Here is a 9,938-nt window from a genome sequence, read left to right on the forward strand (position 1 = left end):
AGAGAGAGATTAATGTATGTAGTAGTGCAGGTCTGGTTAATATGTATGTAGATAGTGCAGGTCTGGTATAATGTAGTAGATAGTGCAGGTCTGGTATAATGATGTAGAGTAGTGCAGGTCTGGTATAATGTATGTAGTAGTGCAGGTCTGGTATAATGTATGTAGGTAGTGCAGGTCTGTATAATGTATGTATGAGTGCAGGTCTGTATAATGTATGTAGATAGTGCAGGTTCGTATAATGTATGTAGATAGTGCAGGTCTGTATAATGTATGTATATATGGCAGGTCTGGTATAATGTATGTAGATAGTGCAGGTCTGGTATAATGTATGTAGTAGTGCAGGTCTGGTATAATGTGTAGTAGTGCAGGTCTGGTATAATGTATGTATATAGTGCAGGTCTGGTATAATGTATGTAGTAGTGCAGGTCTGGTATAATGATGTATGTACATAGTGCAGGTCTGGTATAATGTATGTATTGTGCAGGTCTGTATAATGTAGTAATAGTGCAGGTCTGGTATAAATGTATGTATAGTGCAGGTCTGGTATAATGTATGTAGTATAGGTGCAGGTCTGGTCATATAATGTATGTATATAGTGCAGGTCTGGTATATATGTAGACATAGTGCAGGTCTGGTATAATGTATGTACATAGTGCAGGTCTGGTATAAATGTATGTACGTAGTGCAGGTCTGGTATAATGTATGTAGATAGTGCAGGTCTGGGTATAATGTATGTAGATAGTGCAGGTCTGTATAATGTAGTAGTATGCAGGTCTGATAAGTAAGTACAATGTGCAGTCTGCTATAATGTATGTAGATAGGCAGGTCTGGTATAATGTATGTAGATAGTGCAGGTCTGGTATAATGTATGTATATAGTGCAGGTCGGTATAATGTATGTAAGTAGTGCAGGTCTGCTATAATGTATGTAATAGTGCAGGCTGGTATAATGTATGTACATAGTGCAGGTCTGCTATAATGTATGTAGATAGTGCAGGTCTGTATAATGTATGTATTAGTGCAGGTCTGTATAATGTATGTAGCATAGTGCAGGTCTGGTATAATGTATGTAGTAGTGCAGGTCTGGTATAATGTATGTAGATAGTGCAGGTCTGGTATAATGTATGTAGATAGTGCAGGTCTGGTATAATGTATGTTGGTAGTGCAGGTCTGGTATAATGTATGTAGGTAGTGCAGGTCTGGTATAATGTATGTAGATAGTGCAGGTCTGGTATAATGTATGTAGGTAGTGCAGGTCTGGTATAATGTATGTATATAGTGCAGGTCTGGTATAATGTTATACTAGTGCAGGTCTGGTATAATGTATGTAGATAGTGCAGGTCTGCTATAATGTATGTAGTAGTGCAGGTCTGGTATAATGTATGTAGGTAGTGCAGGTCTGGTATAATGTATGTAATAGTGCAGGTCTGGTATAATTGTTGTAGATAGTGCAGGTTGCTATAATGTATGTAGTAGTGCAGGTCTGGTATAATGTATGTACATAGTGCAGGTCTGGTATAATGTATGTAGGTAGTGCCAGGCTGGTATAATGTATGTACATAGTGCAGGTCTGGTATAATGTATGTAGATAGTGCAGGTCTGTATAATGTATGTAGATAGTGCAGGTCTGGTATAATGTATGTAGATAGTGCAGGTCTGGTATAATGTATGTAGTAGGTGCAGGTCTGGTATATGATGTATGGTAGTGCAGGTCTGGTATAATGTATGTAGATAGTGCAGGTCTGGTATAATGTATGTAGGTAGTGCAGGTCTGGTATAATGTATGTAGATAGTGGCAGGTCTGGTATAATGTATGTAGATAGTGCAGGTCTGGTATAATGTATGTAGATAGTGCAGGTCTGGTATAATGTATGTAATAGTGCAGGTCTGGTATAATGTATGTAGATAGTGCAGGTCTGGTATAATGTATGTATATACTGCAGGTCTGTATACTGTATGTAGTGTGCAGTCTGGTATTGTATGTATTATGTGCAGGTCTGGTATAATGTATTAATAGTGCGAGTCTGGTATATGTATGTAGATAGTGCAGGTCTGGTATAATGTATGTAGGTAGTGCAGGTCTGGTATAATGTATGTAGGTAGTGCAGGTCTGGTATAATGTATGTATATAGTGCAGGTCTGGTATAATGTATGTAGATAGTGCAGGTCTGGTCATAATGTATGTAGGTAGTGCAGGTCTGGTATAGTATGTAGATAGTGCAGGTCTGGTATAATGTATGTATAGTGCAGGTCTGGTATAATGTATGTAGATAGTGCAGGTCTGTATATGTATGTATATAGTGCAGGTCTGGTATAATGTATGTAGTAGTGCAGGTCTGGTATAATGTTGTATATTAGTGCAGGTCTGGTTATAATGTATGTAGGTAGTGCAGGTCTGGTATAATGTTGTACATAGTGCAGGTCTGGTATAATGTATGTAGTAGTGCAGGTCTGGTATAATGTATGTAGTAGTGCAGGTCTGGTATAATGTATGTAATAGTGCAGGTCTGGTATAATGTATGTAATAGTGCAGGTCTGGTATAAATGTATGTAGGTAGTGCCAGGTCTGGTATAAATGTATGTAGTAGTGCAGGTCTGGATAATGTATGTAATGTGCAGGTCTGGTATAATGTATGTAGAGTGCAGGTCTGGTATAATGTATGTAGCGTAAGTGCAGGTCTGGTATAATGTATGTAGATAGTGGCAGGTCTGGTATAATGTATGTAGTAGTGCAGGTCTGGTATAATGTATGTATAGTGCAGGTCTGGTATAATGTATGTAGATAGTGCAGGTCTGGTATAATGTATGTAGATAGTGCAGGTCTGGTATAATGTATGTAGATAGTGCAGGTCTGGTATAATGTATGTAGATAGTGCAGGTCTTGGTATAATGTATGTAGATAGTGCAGGTCTGGTATAATGTATGTAGATAGTGCAGGTCTGGTCATAATGTATGTAGATAGTGCAGTCTGGTATAATGTATGTAAGGTAGTGCAGGTCTGTATAATGTATGTAGATAGTGCAGGTCTGGTATAATGTATGTAGATAGTGCAGGTCTGGTTAGTAATGTATGTAGGATAGTGCAGGTATGGATAATGTATGTATATATGCAGGTCTGGTATAATGTATGTAGATAGTGCAGGTCTGGTATAATGTATGTATATAGTTGCAGGTCTGGTATAATGTATGTAGTAGTGCAGGTCTGGTATAATGTATGTATATAATGCAGGTCTGGTATAATGTATGTAGATAGTGCAGGTCTGGTATAATGTTATGTAGATTAGTGCAGGTCTGGTATAATGTAGTGTAGTAGTGCAGGTCTGGTATAATGTATGTAGTAAGTGCAGGTCTGGTAAATGATGTATAGTGCAGGCTGTTAATGTATGTAGATAGTGCAGGTCTGGTATAATGTATGTAGGTAGTGCAGGTCTGCGTATAATGTAGTGAATAGTGCAGGTCTGGTATAATGTATGTAATAGTGCAGGTCTGGTATAATGTATGTAGATAGTGCAGGTCTGGTATAATGTATGTATATAGTGCAGTCTGGTATAATGTATGTAGGTAGTGCAGGTCTGGTATAATGTATGTATATAGTGCAGGTCTGGTATAATGTATGTAGGTATGCAGGTCTGGTATAATGTATGTACATAGTGCAGGTCTGGTATAATGTATGTAGGTAGTGCAGGTCTGGTATAAGTATGTAGGTGTGCAGGTCTGGTATAATGTATGTAGATAGTGCAGGTCTGGTATAATGTATGTAGTAGTGCAGGTCTGGTATAATGTATGTAGTAGTGCAGGTCTGGTATATGTATGTAGGTAGTGCAGGTCTGGTATAATGTATGTAGGTAGTGCAGGTCTGGTATAATTATGTAGATAGTGCAGGTCTGGTATGATGTATGTAGGTAGTGCAGTTCTGGTATAATGTATGTAGGTAGTGCAGGTCTGGTAATAATGTATGTAGGTAGTGCAGGTCTGGTAATAATTCTTAGGTAGTGCAGGTCTGGTATAATGTATGTAGGTAGTGCAGGTCTGGTATAATGTATGTAAGTAGTGCAGGCTGGTATAATGTATGTAGTATAGTGCAGGATAGTGCAGGTCTGGTATAATGTATGTAGGTAGTGCAGGTCTGGTATAATGTATGTAGGTAGTGCAGGTCTGGTATAATGTATGTAGGTAGTGCATGGGTTCCTTACTGATTGGCAGGTGACCGGCTTGCCGTTCATGTCAGTGGTAGGCGGGGCAAGGGGTTCCCAGTCTCGGCCTTTGTTATAGGTAATGAGAGTCATCACTTTGCCATCCACCTTCTGATTGGCCAGGAAGACGCCTTTGACCCCGCGGACCTGGAAACAATATACAACAAACGTCTCAGTTATGATTTTATGGGAAGGTTTAATACTGATGTGGGATCTGTTGTATGGGTCCTAGCTATTTATTAAAAGTACAGGCTTGTTACAGAAGACTGTTCAGAGATCAGAGAGTTAGAGACAGAACCACACAGAGACACTCCAAAAGAGCAGGTATCTCCAGTCACACCTATCTATAATGTAACTGCTGCTGATTCTGGGTCAGTCGGCGGCCTGTGAAGAGAGTCTACGTAAGGGGAATAGGGAATGAAACAACATATCTCTTTCGAACTTTCTCTTGCTCTCTCTCTCGGCAATTCTCTCTGTGAAACGCCTTTCTGTCTGTGTACCTCACTGACTTGTCTTTCTCTGTCTCTATCTGTACCAGCACCACACACTCTCTACTCCTCTCTCACACTCTCACACTCTCACACTCTCACACTCTCACACTCTCTCACTCTCTCCCTCACTCTAACTTTCTCTCTGTCTTCCTCTAGCTTCCCCCCGTCTCTTTTACCTCTCTTTCTCCATCTATCTCTCTGTGATGACAGTGTAGCCCGGGGCTAGAGGTGCGAGAGGAGAGGGAAGGAGGAGAGGAAATGAGTTCTGCAGTGCTGGCCCTCAACTCCACGGGCCACTGCCTCTCCTCCTCTAACACTGCCTCCTCTCTTCCTTTACTCTTCCCTCGCTCTGTTTGACTTCCCTCCGCCGGGAGACCTTGTCAAAACAAACCCAATGAATGATGGCTTAACCAAAAAAAAAACTAATAAAATATGGAAAGTGAAAACACGTATCTCACCCGTGTGTTTTCTTTTTTACATCAAAAGGAGTGTGTATACTGCTAACAATCGCACAATGGAAAACGGCTTCAAAACCCAATTGGGGAGGCAGGAAAAATAGTGGAACCCTCCTTATTGAATGCACGGCATTCTAATAGATTCATGTTGTGTGTTTCAACGCACGCTGTCTGTCTAGAAGGCACGCAGGATCCAGTGGCATTTTAAGACTCACTCGAGGCCACAGGCGTTCCAGACACCGCTCTCCGCTGACATGGAAGGRGAGACCGCCTACCCACTGTTACCTTGGCAAAGACTAGCAACGATGGAAGTTGAGTGAGTGGGAACAACGCTATGGAAATGAGCCATACACATTTGTTTTGCAGAAAGATGAGTCAATACAATTATAATGCTTTAAGCAGGTGTGTGACAACTCACACCTAAGCTTAAGGTTTTGAGGGAAACATACCACACTCATTGGTCAAGGTGTAATAACACTGTCCTATAGCTAGGGGGCCGGGTGCTCTGCTCTCAATACCATTTAGCAGACACTTCTACCCGAAATGACTTGCAGTAGTGAGTACATACATTTGAGTACATCATGTAACCTTGCAGCGGGAATCGAACCCACGACCTTGGCATTGCTAATTTTTGGCATTGCAATCACTCTTACCAACAGAGCCACAGAGGAGCGCCACATGACCCACCTCCAGTATGTCTATAAGGACGCTCTCCTCAGGCTGCTTGGTGCTGCGGACGTTCTCCAGCACYATGGAGTAGTAGACGCCRTGCGGGTCCGACTGGTACAGGTTGTAGGTGTCCGTCTGGTACCACTCCTGCAGAGCCAGGAACACCTGGCTCTCATCCGTACTCACTATGTGGACGTCCTGGGGAGAGGGGTTGATGGGGGGAGGGAGAGGAGGGAGAGGAGGTGGCATGAAGAGGGTGGGAGAGGGAAGGAGAATAGGAGTTCCGTCAACAACTTCGATTTGGCGTCAGTCTTTTCATAAACTAAAGGGAAGGAGAGACGTGAAGAGCCAGAGACCAGATAAGAGAGACAGAGCGACGAAGAGCGAGCGATAGCGAGAGTAGAGGAGAGAAGAGAGAGAGAGAGAGAGAGAGAGAGAGAGAGAGAGAGAGAACAAGAAAGTTGTGATTCTTCTCGTTCTGCATATTGTATCAACGGTGACAGGAGAACAAACAGGAGTACAAGAACCCTTTCGGGCTGTTCACAAAAACCCAGGTTTTCCACTCATAACTTGCGAGGGGCTCCTACTCTTCTGCAGATGTTAGAAACAGAGTGGCCGAGGTACAGACTCCGGAGCCCGAGTCAGCATTCCCTGTGAGACACTCTGATTACATTAACATGGCATTAGAGATGGAGAGGCGATGCAGACGTCACACGTCAGGAGAAGTGAGCGGTGAAGAGCGCTCCAGAGCCTCCACACATTGACACTCGAGACACATCTTTAGCCTAGCTGTGGACTAAAAAGCACTTTCAACTGGGACTCTCCATTGAGCAGGCTTTAAAATTCGGGCCTAGGTCGGGAAACCGGCCCAGTATGTCTTAAATGCTGATTTATGGGTCTGCACCACAATAGTCAAACGTACTCTGGTTCAATGAATCTGCAAGCTACTGCGTAGAACTAGTGCGCAACTTCCCTACACGGTCCTTGACTGCGGACGCCTGGCTGGTTTTGTTCCTCTAGCACTGTAAGTGGAAGCACTGGTAACGATAGCGGTGCGCTTTTCTTTGAGGTAAAACATATCTGGGTCACGGTGAAATTAGGTGAAAACTCACCCACCACATAAGATGCCTACCGGGCAGAATTCCATTCATCAATAGTAAAGTAGAGGAGGGAAAGAGAGACGGAGGGATGGAGGGATACAGACAGAGGGTGGGAGTGGGAGAGACGCGAAGGTAGCTCAACCTGTAGCTGGCTCAGAATAGTTAATGTGGTCGTCAAACCTGAATAATGGTGTGTGTGTGTGTGTGTGCGTGCGTGCGTGCGTGCATTAGACTGCAGCAAAGGATTAACACTGAGATTAATGTATTATTTCAAAATGCTCTTACAGTGTTAGGGGGAAGAGAGAGACAGAGAGACAGAGAGACACAAAGAGAGAGAACAAGAAAGAGACCTAATGAGAGTCTCACAACAACAAACCATTCCCCCTTGKTGATTCTCTCTGTATACAGTATTGGGATGTCTGTTTCTCTCACACTCTGTATACTGTGTGTGTGTGTGTGTGCGTGTGTGCGCGTGTGCGTGTGTGTGTGTGTGTGTGTGTTGTGTGTGTGTGTGTGTGTGTGTGTGTGTGTGTGTGTGTGTACTGTCCAACCATATGCCCTTTGTACCTCCATACGGATCTAGATAAAGTACTCACATGTGTGTTTGTTTACGTGACTACGTGTGAGTAGGTGTGTGTGCGTATGTGTGTGTGCTCACTCTTCTCCTGCACTGATTACGTCAATGCAAACCCCCTCTTCAGTGTTGACAGATCTCTCCTGCAGAGTATTTCGCCCGAGGAGTTGGCATTGAGGAGTCTGTAAACTTCCAAGTCCCCGAAGCCTTCTCATTCACAGCAGCTACCCGCCCACTTGTTTTACACCGCTCCGAGGCCAGTGAATAATCCTCTACGGAGTTATGTGGATCTGCTGTGGATGAGCAGCTCAAGTCGACAGCTGAAAGTAGCAGGTACATGTGCTCAGGTGTGCAATCCTACGCCAAAGCAAAGGATTACTTTGCAGAAACCTACTGTGCTATATTTCCTGTAGATTGCCATTTGTCGGAAGAGCTAGCGTCCTCCACACAAAGGGAAGCGGAGGACACCGATTTGCCGACGTACAGTAGGAAGAGTGAAAAGGATGTCATCTTCACTTACTTTTGGACTTACGCAACTTGCGACAGGCCATAACTGAACGGAGAAACGCTCTCAAGCGGTTAGCGCGCGGGCTGATGTCTCCATGGGAGAATACGACTCTGCTGCACCTGTCACTACGTGGCTTCGCGAGGCACCCGACACAGTATAACATAGCAGACTTTCGAAAGAGAGAGACAACCGACAGTGTCGTCCCATTCACTCCCGTAGAGACAAGCTTTAAGACACATTCACAGAGGCTTCCTGTGGGTCGCCACAAAGCGTGTCAGTATGGAGACGGACGAAGGGACAAGAAAGGAGGAGAACATCATTGAGTGTGAAGAGAGAGAAAGACACGAGAGAGGAAGTGAGGAAAGAGAGAAACAGAGACTGGAAGAGAAAAGCTCACCACAAGCTTGTCACCATAGAGACACAGAAGATAAAAAGGAGGGGAATATATTGAGAGAGTAAGAAGTGAGAGAGATACAGAGCTGGAGATGTGGATGATGGAGAAGGAGAAAAGAGAGGGAGAAGAGATGAAGTGCGCAAGAGAGACAGAGGAAGTGAGAGAGAAAAGAAGAGAAACAGAGGCTGGAGAGAAAGCGATGACTATCGCCGATGATTTCACAGTCTAGCAGCTCTTCAGACTAACAAACAAACAGGGTAGACAGAGGCTGTTAACAACTCCATAAATTCAGGAGGCCCAAACTCACTCTCAGATTGGCTTTGCATTTTTCAAAAGCTTCTCAATAATTCACAGTGGAAAAACAGAAGCTCAGCAACCACAGCTAGTTACTCCATCTCTCTCTCTCTCTCTCTCTCTCTCTCTCTCTCTCTCTCCTTTCTCTCTCTCTCTCTCTCTCTCTCTCTCTCTCTCTCTCTCTCTCTCTCTTCTCTCTCTCTCTCTCTCTCTCTCTCTCTCTCTCTCTCTCCTCCACACATGTACACAAGCCCACACACACACAACTTGCTTACGTCATCTCTTTCACTCCCCGTCTCTCTATCCTCTTCGTCCTGCACTCTCTTACCTAAAAGCTCCATACTTGAACGAGTGGCCTGTCTGCTCAATCAGCTGCTAAGCAGGAACGATGTAGTGAGAAAGGAAAACCGAGGCCGGTAGAAATCCATGACTTGACTCAGCAGACTCTCCATGGCCTCCCCGACACCTAATCAAGTGATCCGCTTCCCCCATGCTCTCTCTGATCCCCTCAGGATGATACAGTGCTTTATTAAGACAAGCCCTGCTTCTATGATCGGTCAACCGCTGTGGTAAGCAGGAAGGAGTGGTGTGTGTGTGCTGTGTGTGTGTGTGTGTGTGTGTGTGTGTGTGTGTGTGTGTGTGTGTGTGTGTGTGTGTGTGTGTGTGTGTGGTGTGTGTGTGTGGTGTAACTCAATCACTTCCCCCTTCCTTAAAGAGCGCAAAGGGCCTAGCAGCTCAAACACAAGACCCTCAAAGTGGTATGTAGGTAGAATCTAAGTAATTCCATCGACACACTCTATCATGTGTGTGTCTGCGTGTTGTGTTTGTGTGTGCGCGTGTGTTGTGTCCTGAAGCGTGTGTGGTATCTTGTATCTTGTGTGCATGAGTGGAGTGTGAGTGTAAATGACGTTGACCGTTGCTTTTTCTCTCTAGCGAGCTAGAAAGCGAAAGAGTCTGCCCTACAATCGATGCTGTTTCATAACATCAGCCAGTGCCACACTAACACCGTCTACTGAAGCCACAGACACTGACAGCAGAGGTTCCTCTCTCTTTGAAGAAGCAGTATGCCCTCGGTCTGTATTGCACCGATTGGCAATATTCACTTGTATTGTGTGCGGTTGGGGTCTGTTCATTTCAAGGTACTGTACCTTGCATGAAGGAACAGTTGTCATTTCTATTGTGTACGGTTGGGGTCGTTCCATTTATGTACTGTACCTTTGGTAGGGCGTATTTTCGGAACCTCATCTGGACAAACTCATTTC

At 44.1% G+C, this 9,938-nt stretch overlaps 1 protein-coding gene across 1 annotated transcript in view; it reads right to left on the reverse strand.

Annotated features, from left to right (window-relative positions):
• The window catches only part of sorcs2 (sortilin-related VPS10 domain containing receptor 2), a 375,655-nt gene that overhangs the window by 36,985 nt on the left and 328,732 nt on the right, over positions 1 to 9,938 (reverse strand). Inside the window, 2 exon segments of the mRNA XM_070437813.1 lie at positions 4,192 to 4,338; positions 5,825 to 6,004. Of these exon segments, the coding sequence (XP_070293914.1) occupies positions 4,192 to 4,338; positions 5,825 to 6,004 (327 nt within the window).

The sequence above is a fragment of the Salvelinus sp. IW2-2015 genome, linkage group LG37 (genome assembly GCF_002910315.2).
Source record: "Salvelinus sp. IW2-2015 linkage group LG37, ASM291031v2, whole genome shotgun sequence".
In the NCBI taxonomy this organism is placed as follows: domain Eukaryota; kingdom Metazoa; phylum Chordata; class Actinopteri; order Salmoniformes; family Salmonidae; genus Salvelinus; species Salvelinus sp. IW2-2015.